Here is a 19,928-nt window from a genome sequence, read left to right as displayed (position 1 = left end):
CTCATAACAACGGAAGATAAACAGAGCCAATTATGGCGTGAAGTCATCGAGACGCAGCGAAGACGCGGTCGACTATCTGGACTAAAAACAAATAGTTTCAATTCGAATTCTACTTTATTTATTTCGCCAGGATTCATTAATCCCTTACAAGACGCTGAAGTAGAAATGAGGCATTTTAATTGACAACATTCGGGAATATTTGGTGTCACAATTAACAGCGTTGGCGTCGACGAAAGCATGCGGACGTTGAAGACACAACGGAAGAAAAGGACATGAATGTATTTACTAAGTATTTTTCAGCACATCTGGTGTTGCCTTCAGGGGACGTGGGATTATCTAACACGTCAGCAGCTCTCCGGACAACGAAATCATTCATAGACTTTTTAGCGGACTCCCATCTTCCAGCATGCCTTTGCAGTCAAGGAGGCAATGGACGACTGTCGTGTTCGGCGTCATTATCGGCTTCACTGCGTGCCATTGGTTCATTCTACCCCAAGTACAGGAAAAGAAACGGAATGAATCCCCGTGTTCGTTCAATAGTGCCGCCGGGAAAATATCGACGAGTCCCGGTCATATGGACCACCGTGGAGCCGAAAGCCGGCCCAGACACTTCCTCTATGTGGGCGTGATGACGGCTAAGAAGTATATCAATACCCGGGCCGTGGCTGCGTTCAACACCTGGGTGAGATCCATTCCCGGGAAGGTGGAGTTCTTCTCCAGTGATGGCTCCGACAGCGTGGAGGTCCCCGTTCCGCTTCCAGTGGTCTCACTGGCCGGCGTGGACGACTCCTATCCCCCGCAGAAAAAGTCCTTCATGATGCTGAAGTACATCCATGACCATTACTTGGATCAATATGAATGGTTCATGCGAGCGGATGATGATGTTTACATCAGAGGTGATTATGATTTTGAATTTATTTTCTATTTGTTGTCACTTGATATCAGAGTATTTTAAATGGTTTAGTTCAGTGGTGTCAAAGTCAAGGCCCACGGGCCAGATCCGGCCCGCAAGTTAATTATCTATGGCCCCCGTTGTTCAGATAATTTTACGCATTTTTCTCTAAGGGGTGTCAAACTAAGGCCCGGTTTACACTAAGGCTATGTCTACACTAAGTCGTTTAACCCCTTAAAGCAGGGATTGTCAACCTCAAATACAGAGTGGGCCAAAATTTAAAACTGAACAAAGCCGCGGGCCAATGTTGAAAAAATTAACCTTTTAATAGGGACCCAAACAAGTTTTGCATTGAATATTGAACAAGCAAGGCTTATATAATTTTATAGAGACATGCAAAATCCAGTTACAAATAATAAAAAATATCAATGGCATATCAAATAAAATTTAAATAAACCTTTAATGCCTCTATTCTATTTGCAGCCTTCTGGGGTAAATATCAAAACAAACTTTTTTCCCGCAGGCTAATAATGAATTTGAAAATAAAATAATAATGAATGAATCAAACATTCAAGCCTTGAAGCAAGAGAAAGTGTATGAAAAAAACCTTAATTATTGCTCAGTTTGCTACACTGATTTGCTTTAACACTGAATATGGAAAAAGCAACGCTTATATAACTTAATAGTGCAAAATCAACTTTAAAAAAACAAACGAAAAAACATCAATGGTATATAAAAAAAATTTAAGGAAAATTTAATGCCTCTTTTCTATTTGCAGCCTTCTGAGGTAAATATCAACATTAACTTTTTCCACAGGCGAATACATTTGAAAATAAAGTAACAACGAATAAATCAACCATTCAGGCCTTTTTACTGCTCAGTTTGCGACACACGGTTGTTGGTAGCAAGCGGTGTATATTGTAGCGTCCCGGAAGAGTTAGTGCTGCAAGGGCTTCTGGGTATTTGTGCTGTTGTGTTTATGTTGTGTTACGGTGCGGATGTTCTCCCGAAAATGTGTTTGTCATTCTGTGGGTTCACAGTGTGGTGCATATTTGTAACAGTGTTAAAGTTGTTTATATGGCCACCCTCAGTGGCTTTTGAATAAGTATGCCTTGCATTCACTTGTGTGTGTGTAAAAGCCGCATATATTATGTGAATGGGCCGGCACGCTGTTTGTAAGGAGGAAAACCGGACATGACGACAGGTTGTAAAAGACGCTAAAGGCAGTGCCTTTAAGGCACGCCCCCAATATTGTTGTCCAGGTAGAAATCGGGAGAAATTTGGGAGAATTGTTGCCCCGTGAGATTTTCAGGAGGGGCACTGAAATTTGTGAGTCTCCCGGGAAAATTGGGGGGGTTGGCAAGTATGAGTATTAGCGGTGAATGCGGTGTACCGGCGGGCCACCTCTAATGTTAATTGGAAATTGCCTCAACGGCCAAATGAAATAATTTGGCCCGCGGGCCAGAGTTTGACACCCATGCCCTAAAGGAATATTTAGCCTAAGCCCTGTTTCAGCCACACTAAACCATCGTTTAAGGTCCCCCCATACTTGCCAACCCTCTCGATTTTCCCGGGAGACTCTCGAATTTCAGTGCCCCTCCCAAAAATCTCCCGGGGCAACCTTTCTCCCGAATTTCTCCCGATTTTCACCCGGACAACAATATTTGGGGCGTGCCTTAAAGGCACTGTCTTTAGCGTCCTCTCTCACCTGAAACCTTCACCCCTTAACAGCCGCAAGCTGTCCTGGTGTCCGCTTTTACTCCATATAAACATCGTGCCGGCACAGTCACTTAATGATGTAGAGTTGGACGGGTTCAACAGTGGCCTTTACTCGAAGATGTCAAGAAATGCTGACACATTGTACAAACCCTGTTTCTATATAAGTTGGCAAATTGTGTTAGATGTAGATATAAACGCAATACAATGATTAGCAAATCATTTTCAACCCATATTCAGTTGAATATGCTACAAAGACAACACATATTTGATGTTCAAACTGATAAACATTTTTTTTTTTGCAAATCATTAACTTTAGAATTTGATGCCAGCAACACGTGACAAAAATGTTGGTAAAGGTGGCAATAAATACTGATAAAGTTTAGGAATGCTCATCAAACACTTATTTGGAACATCCCACAGGTGTGCAGGCTAATTGGGAACAGGTGGGTGCCATGATTGGGTATAAAAACAGCTTCCCAAAAAATGCTCAGTCTTTCACAAGAAAGGATGGGGCGAGGTACAGACAGCAGGCCAAACAACATTTTCTATTTTTTTATTATTATTGTAAATATGCTGTGTGAATGTGAGTGTGAATGTTGTCTATCTGTGTTGGCCCTGCGATGAGGTGGCGACTTGTCCAGGGTGTACCCCGCCTTCCGCCCGATCGTAGCTGAGATAGGCACCAGCGTCCCCCGCGACTCCGAAGGCAATAAGCAGCAGAAAATGGATGGATGCTGTGTCATATACAAAAGGATGCGGAGTGGGATTCATCAGGGTCACCTATGACAAGTTTTAGTAGTTGTGTAAATATTTATAAATTAATCGATTTAGCAAGTTGTGCCTGTATATAACTATAAAATGAATTTACAATGTCATTGGCGAGTCACAGCAGTGGCGAGAACTTTAACAGAACAAAGTGAGGTGGATACTTTCAAAGTCTGACTTGTACATATACTTATGTAAAGTAGAATAGGTTTTTGCCCAGTTGCTGGCTGTAGCAGCAGTGTTCTTAATAAACGTAAATGCACAGGGTAATTTCACCACACCTGTGTGTGTGTCACTATAATTAGCTTTAATTAGCAGAAGAATAACAGGTTACTGGTTTAACGTGTTACTCTTTGACTAATTACGCTCTTATATATCACTTGCCAAATCATGTATTTTAGAATAATTTGAAAAACTTTTCAGCACAAACAAAAATGGCAGCGTTACTTTAATACAGGGGTCACCTACCTTTTTGAAACCAAGAGCTACTTCTTGGGTACTGATTAATGCGAAGGGCTACCAGTTTGATACACACTTAAAAAATTGCCAGAAATAGCCAATTTGCTCAATTTACCTTTAATAAATAAATATATATACCAGTATATATTTAAAAAATGGGTATTTCTGTCTGTCATTCCGTCGTACATTTTTTTTCCTTTTACGGAAGGTTTTTTGTAGAGAATAAATGATGACAAAAACACTTAATTGAACAGTTTAAAAGAGGACAAAACACGAAAAATATTACATCTGTTCGGCATCGTGGTTCGATTCCCTCGAGGATGCGTCGAAATAGAACACAGCAAAGGTAAGGTTTAACTATTTATTTGAATAACAAAAGGTGTTAGAAAACAAAAATACTGGAGCTAAGAAAAGGCAAACAAAAGACACTAGCACGAAAGCTAGGATAAACAAATAGTAAACTAAACTGGCACATAGGCACACAAAGGGGAAAACAAAACATTTAGCATGAGCTAAGAATGAATAAAATTGCGCAGCGTAAGAGCTCGCGAGAATAATACAGGAATTGCATGTAAGCAAAAGTGCAAAGCAGACGTACCGTTGTGTGAAAACAAACTAGAGTCCCAGGCCGAAGAATGAAAAGAGGAAGGCTTATAAAGGGAAGGTGATTAACAGAGAACAGGTGTGCGGGAACTGGGAGTAAGAGCTGAAACTAATAAGTAACCATGGTGATGGACTAAACGGGAAATAAACGGATCAAACGGAGAATGAGAACAAAGATGGAAAAATAAACAATAATATGTGAAGATCCGAGTCACGGATCGCAACAAAGAAAATTAAAATAAAATTTTGGAACATAGTTTATCTTCAATTTTGACTCTTTAAAATTCAAAATTCAACCGAAAAAAAGAAGAGAAAAACTAGCTAATTCAAATGTTTTTGAAAAAATTAAAAAATAAATTTATGGAACATCATTAGTAATTTTTCCTGATTAAGATTAATTTTAGAATTTTGATGACATGTTTTAAATGGGTTAAAATCCAATCTGCATTTTGTTAGAATATATAACAAATTGGACCAAGCTATATTTCTAAGAAAGACAAATCATTATTTCTTCTAGATTTTCCTGAACATTTTTTTTTTAATTCAAAAGACTTTGAAATAAGATTTAAATTTGATTCTAAAGATTTTCTAGATTTGCCAGGATAATTTTTTTGAATTTGAATCATAATAAGTTTGAAGAAATATCTCACAAATATTCTTTGTCAAAAAAACAGAAGCTAAAATGAAGAATTAAATTAAAATGTATTTATTATTCTTTACAATAAACAAATCAAATTACTTGAACATTGATTTAAATTGTAAGGAAAGAAGAGGAAGGAATTTAAAAGGTAAAAAGGTATACGTGATTAAAAATCCTAAAATCATTTTTAAGGTTGTATTTTTTCTCTAACATTGTCTTTCTGAAAGTTATAAGAAGCAAAGTAAAAAAATAAATGAATTTATTTAAACACGTGAAGACCAAGTCTTTAAAATATTTCCTTGAGTTTTGTCTCTCTTAGAATCAAAAATGTAGAGCAAAGTGAGACCAGTTTACCAGTAAATAAATAAAATTTAAAAAATACAGGCAGCTCACTGGTAAGTGCTGCTATTTGAGCTATTTTTAGAACAGGCCAGCGGGCTACTCATCTGGTCCTTAAGGGCTACCTGGTGCCCGCGGGCACCGCGTTGGTGACCCCTGCTTTAATATATGCTCTGACAAGGGAGTTCAAACGCAATAATACCAAAAGCAAACAATTCATTATTATTATTTTGAGATGCATTTGCCTATTTTCAGTGTAACTCAATTGTTGCAGTGGATTGGGGGATTATATTCCGTAATTGTACGCTTATTTTGATGTATTGTCAGTTTGTTACACTTCAAATCATCTTCAACTTATCTTCACCCTCTTCAGGTGAGAAGCTGGAGTTGTTTTTGAGTTCTCTGAACAGCAGTGAGCCTCTTTACCTGGGCCAAACTGGCCTCGGCATGGCAGAGGAGTTGGGCAAACTAGCTCTGGAGCCCGGGGAGAACTTCTGCATGGGCGGACCTGGGATGATCTTCAGCAGAGAGGTTCTACGCAGGATGGTGCCGCACATCGGTTCTTGTCTCAAGGAGATGTACACCACACACGAGGATGTGGAAGTCGGCCGCTGTGTACGACGCTTTGCAGGGACGCAGTGCGTGTGGGCCTATGAGGTATGATGAATGAAGTTATTGCTCTATGTTTTTTGTTCCTCTTTTGTTCATGCATCATCCCAAAAAAAATCACATCTTTTAAGTGCATTGTCATTGCAAATTCATTTACACAGTTAGCTGGAGAAGTTGTGAACTATGTTGGTTTAAAAGGCTTTTGTACTGAAAACTGGGGTCAATTTCATATAACCGTACATAGTATGGGCCTGATTTACTAAAGGTTTGCCTTTTATTAAAAAATGTGCAAACTTGATAGTAAACGCAAAGCTAATCTACTAAAAATGTGCGAGGTGGATTGTCTTACCTATTTTCCGGACCATAGGGCGCACCGGATTATAAGGCGCACTGCCAAGGAATGGTCTATTTTCGATCGTTTTTCATATATAAGGCGCACCGGATTATAGGGCTCATTAAAGGAGTCATATTAATATAATTTTTTCTAAACTGAAAGCACTTCCTTGTGGTCTACATCAGTGTTTTTCAACCACTGTGCCACGGCATACTCGTGTGCGATGAGATACAGTCTGGTGTGCCATGGGAGATTATCTAATTTCACCTATTAGGGGTAAAAAAATATTTTTTGCAAATCAGTAATTATAATCTGCTAATAAAGTGCCGTTGTTGAGTGTCAGTGCTGTGTAGAGCTCGGCAGAGTAACTGTGTAATACTGTTCCATGTCAGTAGGTGGCAGCAGGTAGCTAATTGCTTTGTAGATGTCGGAAACAGCGGTAGGCAGTGTGAAGGTGAAAGGGTGTCTAATGCTTAAACAAAAAATAAACAAAAGGTGAGGTTCCCTAAGAAAAGCCATTGAAGCTTAGGGAAGGCTATGCAGAACGAACACTAAAACTGAACTGGCTACAAAGTAAACACAAACAGAATGCTGGACGACAGCAAAGACTTACTGTGGAGCAAAGACGGCGTCCACAATGTACATCCGAACATGACATGACAATCGACAATGTCCCCCCAAAGAAGGATAAAAAATTGCTAAAACAAAGCAAATGCAAGAAATATCGCTCAAAAGAAGACATGAAACTGTTACAGGAAAATACCAAAAAAAAAGAGAAAAAGTCACCAAAATAGGATCGCAATACAAGAACTAAAACACTACACACAGGAAAACAGCAAACAACTCAAAATAAGACAGGGTGTGATGTGACAGGTGGTGACAGTACACCTACTTTGAGACAAGAGCTATATTGATGCATAGTTGGTTTTGGTTTAAAGTCATATGCAACAGTTGCGACAACGATTTTTTACTGTCAACTGAGTTTCGTTTTTTAATGATTTCTACTGGTGGTGTGCCTCTGGATTTTTTTCAACGCAAAAAAATGTGACTTGGCTCAAAAAAGGTTAAAAAAAACACTGGTCTACATAACATGTAACGGTGGTTCTTTGGTCAAAATGTTGCAAAGATAAGGATTTTCAGATCATCTTTAAGCCGCTTTCTGACCTTCGCTTCAGGATGCACTGTTTTGTGGGCGGTCTTATTTACGTGGCTCACCCTCAGCAGCGTCTTCTCCCCATCATTTTTGTTGTAGTGGTGTAGCGTGCAAGGACGGGAATGAAAAAGTGTCAAAAGATGGAGCTAACTGTTTTAATGACATTCAGACTTTACTTAAATTAATAACAGAACAGCATCTCCTCATCCGCCGAAAATGTGTACCGTGAAAAAAACGTCCAACCGGGAACTCTCTAATAAATACAGTTCCTTGGGTGAATAATGTAAACTTACTAAATCGGTATGTTTTAGCGCTTTCATGGCGAGTTTACTGACGGATATAAGTAAGAACTTTACACTACTTTATATTAGAAATGGCAAGAGCGGAGGATGAATGTCACATAAATAGAAGATAGAGAAAAAGAAGAAGTTTATCGACTACGTTGTTGGTGTGGACTACAAAGGCGGAAGCGCGCAATTTTTCAGGACAAATCAGCAGGTGCCAGAAGGTAACAAAATTAGATTTTGCATAACATTGTGAAACAAAATGCCAAAAAATATGTCTTACCTTATACACACACCATAATAATACTGGTATGTTTAATGCGCCGACAATCCATCAAGGGGTGCAGCTTCATAGCTTACCAAAGTCGTACTAAAACATCCATCCATCCATTTTCTACCACTTATTCCCTTTTGGGGTCGCGGGGGGCGCTGGCGCCTATCTCAGCTACAATCGGGCGGAAGGCGGGGTACACCCTGGACAAGTCGCCACCTCATCGCAGGGCCAACACAGATAGACAGACAACTTTCACACTCACATTCACACACTAGGGCCAATTTTAGTGTTGCCAATTAACCTATCCCCAGGTGCATGTCTTTGGAAGTGGGAGGAAGCCGGAGTACCCGGAGGGAACCCACACATTCACGGGGAGAACATGCAAACTCCACACAGAAAGATCCCGAGCCTGGATTTGAACCCAGGACTGCAGGAACTTTGTATTGTGAGGCAGACGCACTAACCCCTCTGCCAACGTGAAGCCCGTACTAAAACATGTTAACACATTTTTAAGCGCCATGTGTAATGTTCTATATTTTCAATGGAACACATAAAGTGACACATTTGCATTGGTTTTGTTTTACAGACCTGTTTATAAGCCATCTATTAAAACAGCTCGTTTTGAGAGGCAGAGTTGTTAGATGCAAATGAACCCTTCCTCACCACTCCCCCTCACACTGAATCGGCATTCGCCCCCTACCGGCAGTAATGCTTTGTCGTTTTTTTTGTTTTATAACTAGCTTTTATTGTTCACTTTGGACATAGATGACCAACAAAAGCCATCTGTTTTGGGTGACTTTCACCACAACACAACATCCCAGATGATATAGCGAGATCAACGGGCTAACCGTGTTTTATTGTCGGTATGATATGGAGACTATACGCGAGCGGAAGAGAGAAAGGAAGGAAGCGTCATAGGCCGCTTGGGCCGCACGTACAAAGCTTGCGCACGCACAAAAACCTGCCGTGCGTCCTTTTTGCACGGCAAAGGTGAGATGTATTAAAACTGACATCGATATGGAAATGTGCGCTCGTCCACGGCAACTTCATAGCTGGTATACGCACATTTTTACAGGCTGTGGATACTTTGGCTGCACACATAAGTGAGGCTGGGTAACAGTTCATCTGAAAAAGTGACACATTTTACTCCTCAGACTGATTGATGTGCACATCACAGTTGGGCGATATGGCTGGAAACTTTATCACAATATACAGTACAGTACAGACCAAAAGTTTGGACACAACTTCTCTTTCAAAGCCTTTTCTTTATTTTCATGACTATTTACATTGTAGATTGTCGCTGAAGGCATCAAAACTATGAATGAACACATGTGGAGTTATATACTTAACAAAAAAAAGTGAAATCACTGAAAACATGTTTTATATTCTAGTTTCTTTAAAATACACACCCTTTGCTCTGAATACTGTTTTGCACACTTGGCATTATGTCAATGAGCTTCAAGCACACCTGTGAAGTGAAAACCATTTCAGGTGACACCTCTTGAAGCCCTTTGAGAGAATGCCAATTGGCCCTATTCCAAATCCCTAACCGCCTGAAAGCATGGACTCACCCGTGAGGGTCAATTTAGTAAGTTCATTCTGGGATGCATACTTCCTTGGCTAATTTAACAGCCAGCCTCATAGTTTAATTCCAACTATTATAAAATATATTTTTCATTTCTAAATTAATAGTACGTTGCAGTAAAGTTTCCTGTCTTCAACATTAACATTTTTACTACAATCACAGTAATTCTACATTCAAACCAATTTTTTATTAAATCGTTTCCACCTTTCCTGTTGTGGTTACTGAGGGGAGATGTATGTATGATTTATTATACATATAGTTAATATATGAATATATATATATATACATATATATATATGTATATATATATATATATATATATATATATATATATATATATATATATATATATATATATATATATATATATATATATATATATATATATGTATATATATATATATATGTATGTATAAGCCCCGTTTCCATATGAGTTGGGAAATTGTGTTAGATGTAAATATAAATGGAACACAATGATTTGCAAATCCCTTTCAACCCATATTCAGTTGAATGCACTACAAAGACAAGATATTTGAAGTTCAAACTCATAAACTTTTTTTTTTTTTGCAAATGATAATTAACTTACAATTTCATGGCTGCAACACATGCCAAAGTAGTTGGAAAAGGGCATGTTAACCACTGTGCTACATCACCTTTTCTTTTAACAACACTCAATAAACGTTTGGGAACTGAGGAAACTAATTGTTGAAGCTTTGAAAGTGGAATTCTTTCCCATTCTTGTTTTATGTAGAGCTTCAGTAGTTCAACAGTCCGGGGTCTCCGCTGTCGTATTTTACGCTTTGTAATGCGCCACACATTTTTGATGGGAGACAGGTCTGGACTGCAGGCGGGCCAGAAAAGTACCCACACTCTTTTACTACAAAACCACGCTGTTGTAACACGTGGCTTGGCATTGTCTTGCTGAAATAACGTTGCTTGGATGACAACATATGTTGCTCCAAAACCTGTATGGACCATTCAGCATTAATGGTGCCTTCACAGATGTGTAAGTTACCCATGCCTTGGGCACTAATGCACCCCATACCATCACAGATGCTGGCTTTTGAACTTCGCGACTATAACAATCCGGATGGTTATTTCCCTCTTTGTTTCGGAGGACACCACGTCCACAGTTTCCAAATATATTTTGAAATGTGGACTCGTCAGACTACAGAACACTTTTCCACTTTGTATCAGTCCATCTTAGATGATCTCGGGTCCAGAGAAGCCGGGGGCGTTCCTTGGTGTTGTTGATGAATGAGTTTTGGTTTGCGAAGCAGAGTTTTAACTTGCACTCACAGATGTAACAACCAACTATAGCTACTGACAGTGGTTTTACGAAGTGTTCCTGAGCGTATGTGGTGATATCCTTTACACACTGATGTCTGTTTTTGATGCAGTACCGCCTGAGGGATCAACGGTCCGTAATATCATCGCTTACGTGCAGTGATTTCTCCAGATTCTCTGAAACTTTTTATGATTTTACGAACCGTAGATGGTAAAATTCCTAAATTCCTTGCAATAGCTCGTTGAGAAATGTTGTTCTAAACTGTTCGACACTTTGCTTACAAATTGGTGACCCTCACCCCATCCTTGTTTGTGAATTACTTAACATTTTATGTAAGCTGCTTTTATATCAAATATTGGCACCCACCTGTTCCCAATTAGCCTTCACACCTGTGGGATGTTCCAATTAAGTGTTTGATGAGAATTTCTCAACTTTATCAGTATTTATTGCCACCTTTCCCAACTTCTTTGTCACGTGTTGCTGGCATCAAATTCTAACGTTAATGATTATTTGCAAAAAAAAAAAAGGTTTATCAGTTTAAACATCAAATATGTCTTCTATGTAGCATATTCAACTGAATATAGGTTGAAAATTATTTGCAAATAATTGTATTCCGTTTATATTTACATCTAACACAATTTCCCAACTCATATGGAAAAGGGGTTTGTATATAATAATAACAAGCAATACTACTAAACTATGGAATGGAGTGTGTGACCAAAATACAAGAGTGTGTGGTGTAAGACTATGTGTGTAATTAATTGTTGAGTGTTACCATAAATGTTGAATGAGGGAGCAGACAAAACCAAAGAGGGCAACGCAGAAGGGATCAGAGATTCACGTGAGATCAGTGGGGCAGAGAGAGGTCAGCGAGTAGTCAAGGATCGAAGGAAGCAGTCAGAGTCCAGAGGGAGATCCAGGAAAAAGTGAGACGCACAGCTCACTTCCAAGGCGACGGAGGGTAATGCGGGGACGACACAAGAAAACACAGACTGAAAACACGGAACGAGACACGTAGACAGAGAGAGAGGGAGAGAGAGAGAGCGAGAGAGAGAGAGCATAAAGCTGGGTGTCGGCTTATGGCACAGAAGACTATATTCCGGCCCGGGATGGCAGGTTGAGCAGGCTTATGAAGGCAGTTCCTTCATTACAGGCAGGTGCGCTGATTGCCGGTGAATGATTGCAGCTGGTGGCTGCTGCAGGGCAGAGACACGCTCGTCGCGTCCCTGGATGTGTGGGCGCGTCCCGAGGTGCGACAAGCAGAGCGCAAGGATGACGGCGCATTCCTGCGCCCTGGCCGTGACATTTCCTTTTACATTCCACTCACATTTAAATGATAATTCTTCAATATTCAAACCATTCCTAATGTTCATTCAAACATATTCATACAATCATCCTACGTCCCTTCTACATTTCAGTTCAACCAAAGCACATGCCATCTCTACAGATATTGTATTTTCTGGTTGTGCAAATGCTCCAAAGCATTCACGCGTATGGTTTTCTACACCCAAATTCACATATTTATTCAACTTTTTTTCTTCTTCTTCTCCAGATTTTGGCGTGCTCTACCTTCCACATTTTTCACCCGATTCCAACCGTTCCAACTTCAAACTGTTCAGTATATTCCCTTGTCAAATTCAAAAATTCCCATATTTTTCAGAATTCCAGGTTTCCCGGGACATTTTTCCCATTCAAAATGTATTGGCCATTTTTCAAACTTCAACCATTTCAGCATTTTTCAACCTATTCAAGCCATTCCACCTTCAACACATTTCACCATCCGGGAAATTTATACTGCCTTTTGTCTAAGTTCCAAAAAATTCCAGGATTTTCCAGAATTCCCGGTTTTCTAAAGCCCTATTTTCCACCCTTTTTTCCGGCGACTACTCCTTCCACATTTTTTTACGCATTTCAACCGTTCCACCGTCAAACATTCCTTTTAATCAGGACAAAAAAACCTAGTTGTTTTTTGAACTGGAAAAATTCCTGGTTTTCCCGAAATTCCAGGAATTCTGTAATACCATTTCTCAATTCAACATGTTACTACTTAAAAAATTTAAACCCAAACCATTTCAACTCATTTAGACCATACAATTTTTTTTCACCATTCTTTAAAAAATTCCCGCTTTTACCGAATTTCCCAAATTTTGGGGAAATTCCCATTGAAATCAATGGGATTGTGGAAGGACTCTTTCCTCCAGGTTCCTCGGACCACCAATGTGAGACATGACAGGCGTGGCAGTTTTGAAATTCTGTTTATTTTTCAATAAACCTCAGCTTGCTCTGGTTACTATTCCACAGCTTTCGCCTCTCGTGACGGCCTCTTTCTTCGGGTCGCTTTTCACCCTTCCTCGTCTCCATCTCCATCTCGCTCTTCCTCGCGCGTGCCAGTCATCCATCAACGACACTCTCCCCTCAACTCCAACTTCTCCAGCCCCGTCCTTCTCGGCTGCTGCCCTTTTTACACAGTGACAGGTGATTAGTAAAACGTGCCCTGTTGTCGCCGATCTCGGAGCCTGCCCCAGCCCACCCCGCCTCTCTGCAGGACCGCAGGCCACACCTCCTCACAGGGACATTCTTCAAAGTTCCACAAATCCCACATTTGTCATCTAATTCAAACTGTTCCAACTTCAAAATATTCAGCCTGTTTGGGAATTATGTGCTCTACTTCAACAATTCTAAAAAAAAATTCCAGGGTTCAGTTCAACTTCAGCATTGGAGCATTCACACGCAATTCCTTCAGTAATTGCCTCATCTAGTTTTGTTGTTTTTTTTCATCAGACTGGATGTGGCGCACCGGGCTATTATTGTGAAGGGCGTGCTGCTGTTCTCAACTTGATGAGTAAAGAGGTGACTCACTTCTGGCTGGTTAAAAAACGAGAGCCTATCAAGATGCGACCGCTGTTCTGATTGCACATTGATCTTACATCGATGATGTCGTTCACAACAACACAAAGCAGATGAAATGTGTTGTGGGGTTATGGATTGTTCTTGCTGGCTTTAGCTTCGTAGTTTAGTCGCTGTTTCAGGTGACCGCCTCGACATTGTTTAGTTTTAGGGCAGAGCGATTGAGAGGATGAATGAGCGCTGTTTCTTCTCCTCACAATGACAACTTTTCACTCACAATTTCCTTGATATTCTGCGTTTAACACCGTGTTCCGTTTTATTGGCCAGCTATTTCAGTCGTTACGAAAATGCGGAAATCATGTGGCCTTACTTTTAGTGATTATTGATTAGGCATATTAGCGTTGTGTCAAATAAAAAGTAACAACCATGCAGACAGCCCAAACTTCTGGTAGAGTTGCTTTTTTTTCCACTCATATGTTTCATCGTCACAGGCTTAGGAATTTGCGTGCACTATTAACTCTTTTTTTCGATCATTATATTTTTTAAATCGTGAGAAGCCATAATCGAAATCGAAATCGAAACCATAATTTAATTAATTGTCCAACCCGTGGCTCTAGAGCAGGTCACCAACGCTATTCCCACGGCCACCAGGTCGCCCGTCAGAACCAGATGAGTTGCCCGCTGGCCTGTTCTAAAAATAGCTCAAATAGCAGCACTTACCAGTGAGCTGCCTCTATTTTTTACAATTTATTTATTTACTAGCAAGCTGGTCTCGCTTTGCTCGACATTTTTAATTCTAAGAGGGACAAAACTCAAATAGAATTTGAAAATCCAAGAAAATATTTTAAACACTTGGTCTTCACTTGTTTAAATAAATGCTTTTTTTTTTTTTTTACTTTGCTTCTTATAGCTTTCAGAAAGACAATTTTAGAGAAAAAAATACAACCTTAAAAATGATTTTAGGATTTTTAAACACATATACCTTTTTACCTTTTAAATTCCTTCCTCTTCTTTCCTGACAATTTAAATCAACGTTCAAGTATTTATTTTTTTATTGTAAAGAATAATAAATACATTTTGATTAAATTATTCATTTTAGCTTCTGTTTTTTCGCCGAAGAATATTTGTGAAATATTTCTTCAAACTTATTATGATTAAAATTAAAAAAATATATTCTGGCAAATCTAGAAAATCTGTAGAATCAAATTTAAATCTTATTTTGAATTTCTTTTAAAATGTTTGTTCTGGAAAATCTAGAAGAAATAATGAATTGTCTTTGTTAGAAATATAGCAATATACAAATTTGTTATACAGTATATTCTAACAAAGTGCAGATTGGATATTTACCTATTTAAAACAAGTCATCAAAATTCTAAAATTAATCTTAATCAGGAAAAATTACTAATGATGTTCCATAAATTATTTTTTTTATTTTTTCAAAAAGATTCAAATTAGCTAGTTTTTCTCCTTTTTTTTTCGGTTGAATTTTGAATTTTAAAGAGTCGAAATTGAAGATAAACTGTTTCAAAATTGTATTTAAATTTTTTTCCTGTTTTCTCCTCTTTTAAACCATTCAATTAAGTGTTTTTTTCATAATTTATTCTCTACAAAAAACCTTCCGTAAAAGGAAAAAAAATGTACGACAAAATGACAGACAGAAATACCCATTTTTATATGTATATATTTATTTATTTATTAAAGGTAAATTGAGCAAATTGGCTATTTCTGGCAATTTATTTAAGTGTGTATCAAACTGGTAGCCCTTCGCATTAATCAGTACCCAAGAAGTAGCTCTCGGTTTCGAAAAGGTTGGTGACCCCTGCTCTAGAGCCACATGCGGCTCTTTAGCGCCGCCCTAGTGGCTCCCTGGACCTCTTTCAGAGATGTGTGAAAATGGCAAAAGATGAAGAAAAGTATACTTTTTGTTTTAATATATTTTCTGTAGGAAAACAAACATGACACAAACCTTCCTAATTGTTAGAAATCCCACTGTTTATGTTATACATGCTTTACTGATGAGAATATTTGGCAAGCACCGTTTTGTCCTACTAATTTCATCGTAGTTTGTTGACGTGTACAACTTTCTCCAATGCTGCCACAGAAAGACGTGTTTTATGCCGCTCCTTCTTTGTCTCATTTTGTCCACCAAACGTTGTGTGCTTTGCGAAGAAGAAGACAACCTTTGGCCATTCTGATTGAGTGATTTCCAAAAGCTATCTCATCCTGTGAGAAGCCTGCATTTTACTAATGATTTCCAATGTTGCAAAAATGTGTAGGAAAAAGAATTAAAATACGACATTTCTGTCAACGAAGATTTGTGTCTGCCTTTGATAGCAGGCTAATTATAACACTTATATAAGACTTTTAAAGTCATTTTGATAGTAGGCTAATATAGGTAATATGGACACTCACATCATATGTTTCCTCCAGTATAACACTTATATAAGACTTTTAAAGTAATTTTGATAGTAGGCTAATATAGCTAATATAGACACTTACATCATATGTTGCCTTCATTATAACACTTATTTAAGACTTTTAAAGTAATTTTGATAGTAGGCTAATATAGCTAACATGGACACGTCATATGTTGCCTTCATTATAACATTTATATACGGCATTCAATTTTTTGTGGCTTCACACAGATTTTTTTCCTTGTATTTTTGGTACAATATGGCTCTTTCAACATTTTGGGTTGCCGACCCCTAAACCAGACCAAAGCATACTTGCCAACTTTGAGACCTCCAAATTGGAGATGGGGCTAGGGGGGGAGTTGAGGTGGGTGGGGTTTGGTGGTAGCGGGAGTGTATATTGTAGCGTTCCAGAAGAGTTAGTGCTGCAAGGGATTCTGGTTATTTGTTCTGTTGTGTTTATGTTGTGTTACAGTGCGAATGTGTTTGTCATTCTTGTTTGGTGTGGGTTCACACTGTGGCGCATATTTGTAACAGTGTTAAAGTTGTTTATACGGCCACCCTCAGTGTGACCTGTACGGCTGTTGACCAAGTATGCTTTGCAGTCACTTGTTTGTGTCTGTAAAAGATGCATATATTATGTTACTGGGCCGACACGCTGTTTGTATGGAGGAAAAGCGGACCTGACGACAAGTTGAAGAGGACGTTAAAGGCAGTGCCTTTAAGGCATGCCCCCAATATTGTTTTCCGGGGGGAAATCAAGAGAATGGTTTCCCCGGGAGAATTTCGAGAGGGGCACTGAAATTCGGAAGTACATAACCCCTTTAAAGTATAACAACTAACCGAGAGACGGCTCTTATCTCAAAACATGTTCAAGTTTAAGCACATTTAAGACATTGTACCACCGTACTCGTTCCTAAATCATATGTTCCTGGTCCACAGACGCAGCAGCTGTTCTACGAGAACTACGAACACAAGAAAGGTTTCATTGAGGAGCTTCACCGCAGCAAGATCCACAATGCCATTACGCTACATCCCAATAAATGGCCCGACTACCTGTACCGACTCCATAACTACATGTTGTCCCGTGAAATCTCAAGGCTGCGTCACAACAGCATCCTGCTGCACCGTGAAGACCTGACCATGACACGTCTCAACGATGCAGAAATGAATTGGGAGGACCAGCTGCTGGGAGCACCGCCTTCCTACATGCGGTATCAACCCAGTGAGCGCGATGACGTCATCGAGTGGAATTTTTTGACCGGCCGTCACATTTACTCCGCCGTTGAAAACAAGATGGCCAGGCAAAGCCTCGGTAGCTCACTTCGGACGGCTTTAGAAGACATCATGCTCCAGGTGATGGAAATGATCAACGGAAATTCTAAAACACGCGGCCGCATGATCAACTTCAAAGAGATTGAGTACGGTTATTACCGGGTGGATCCGATGCACGGGGCTGAGTACGTTTTAGACTTATTGCTCCTGTACAGAAAACGTCGTAAAATAACCGTGCCTGTGAGGCGTCACGCTTACCTCCAGCAGTCCTTCAGCCGCCCCTTCTTTTGCGAAACCGAGGAGTTAAACGTGGCTGAACTTGTGCTCGCTATCGACTCTGGATCCCGGTCCCTATCCTTTCTGTCCAACCCCCTCAGGTTACTGTCTCCTTTCCAGTTCTACGAGTCAACCAGAGAAACGAGGGAGCAAAGCCAGAGGAAAGTCAACATCCTGGTCCCGCTGTCCGGTCGCTATGACACCTTTGTCCGTTTTATGGAGAACTTCGAACAAGTGTGCTTGATACCCAAACAAAACGTTCAACTCTCAGTCATCCTAGTGGACTCTGAGAGTTATCAAGGCAAAGGGAAACATGTTCAGTTAATCAAAAATTACAACAAAAAATATCCCAAAGCTGAGCTGGCAGTGATTCCAGTGACAGGAAACTTTTCTCGGGGATTTGCTCTTGAACTTGGCTCCTCGCTGTCTGACAATGGCACTTTACTATTCTTCTGTGACGTGGATCTCATCTTCAACGCGGACGCCCTTCAGCGCTGCAGAGATAACACGGTGCAAGGAAAACAGGTCTTTTTCCCCATCGTATTTAGTCAGTACGACCCCAGTATCGTGTATGCCGATAAAGCCGAGAGAGAAAACAAGTTTGTTCTAACCAAAAAAAGCGGGTTTTGGCGCGATTACGGCTTTGGCATAGCTTGCGTTTTTAAGAGCGATCTCCTCCAAGCTGGTGGATTCGACACCTCAATCCTTGGCTGGGGATTGGAAGATGTCGACCTTTTCACGAAGGTCGTTCATTCTGGTTTGAAAGTGTTTCGCAGTCAGGAGCCAGGAATTATTCATGTTTATCATCCGGTCCATTGCAGCCCAGGTCTTGATCCAAAGCAATTGAAAATGTGCCTCGGGTCCAAGTCGAGTACGTATGCTTCAACAATGCATTTAGCAGAGATGTGGATGGACAAGCAATTTGAAGTCGGGAATAACAGAAGTTCATCTTGACAAGCATTCAGATTTACCTCAAATCTGCGTGGAATGCATGTGTGATACATGTTGCAGGTGTTTCAGTAAAAACAAAATAAATGGTCGAAAAATATCACTATTTTACAAGAACAAAAACAAAAGTTGCTATATTGTGATACAATTCAGATTTTTATATGACAAAAAAGTTATTTTACATTAAAAGAAATATAATTTCACAGGAAAATATTGCAATATTACAGAAACATACAGAATATGAGAAATCTTTCCCATTTTTATAAGAAAAAAGTCGACATATCCTGAATAAAAAGCTGCTTTTAGTTCATTTTTATTTTTACATTTTTTTTGTTTGTAATTGGTTCTTCATTATGCCATAACTTTAACTTGAAGTAGATATGATAATGCCCTGCCATAAGGTGGCGACTTGTCCAGGGTGTACACCGCCTTCCGCCTGATTGTAGCTGAGATAGGCACCAGCGCCCCCCACAACCCCAAATGGGGTAAGCGGTAGAAAATGGATGGTTTGATGGATAGATATGATTATGCCCTGCGATGAGGTGGCGACTTGTCCAGGGTGTAAACCGCCTTCCTCCCGAATGCAACTGAAATAGGCTCCATCGAACCCCCCGACCCCTAAAGGGACAAGCGGTAGAATATGGATGGATGAAAATTCTTTATAAAGCAAAGATGGACCAATTAAAACACCCAGATCTGACCAAATGGTCAGATAATAATGATATCTATCCATCCATCCATCTATTCTCTACCGCTTATTCCATTTGGGGTCGCAGAGGGCGCTGGTGCCAATCTCAGCTACAACCGGGCAGAAGGCGGTGTCCACCCTGGACAAGTCGCCACCTCATCGCAGGGCATAATCATATCTATAAAGCAATCCATTCATTTTCTAACGCTTACCCCATTTTGGGTTGCGGGGGGCGCTGGTGCCTATCTCAGCTACAATCAGGCGGAAGGCGGTGTACACCCTGGACAAGTCGCCCCCTCATCGCAGGGCATTATCATATCTACTTCAAGTTCAAGTTAAGTACCAATGATTGTCACACACACACACACTAGGTGTGGTGAGATTATCCTCTGCATTTGACCCATCACCCTCACCCCCTGGGATCAGTAAGCAGCACCGGTGGCCGCGCCCGGGAATCATTTTTGATGATTTAACCCCCAATTCCGTACATAAAGGTTTCCACTTCTGATACAATACTGATATTGGAGCTTTCAATACTG

The 19,928-nt window shown here is 39.9% G+C and overlaps 1 protein-coding gene across 1 annotated transcript; it reads left to right on the top strand.

Moving 5' to 3' along the window:
- Positions 1-18,799, top strand: chsy3 (chondroitin sulfate synthase 3). Its single transcript, XM_061876879.1, has 3 exons — positions 1-896; positions 5,791-6,074; positions 17,145-18,799. Exons 1-3 carry the CDS (start codon positions 407-409, stop codon positions 18,705-18,707), a joined length of 2,337 nt encoding a protein of 778 aa, XP_061732863.1. The 5' UTR covers positions 1-406; the 3' UTR covers positions 18,708-18,799.
- Positions 18,800-19,928: the final 1,129 nt, after the last annotated feature.

This window comes from Nerophis ophidion, linkage group LG17 (assembly GCF_033978795.1).
Source record: "Nerophis ophidion isolate RoL-2023_Sa linkage group LG17, RoL_Noph_v1.0, whole genome shotgun sequence".
NCBI lineage: Eukaryota > Metazoa > Chordata > Actinopteri > Syngnathiformes > Syngnathidae > Nerophis > Nerophis ophidion.
This window is presented reverse-complemented; position numbering and strand designations above follow the sequence as displayed.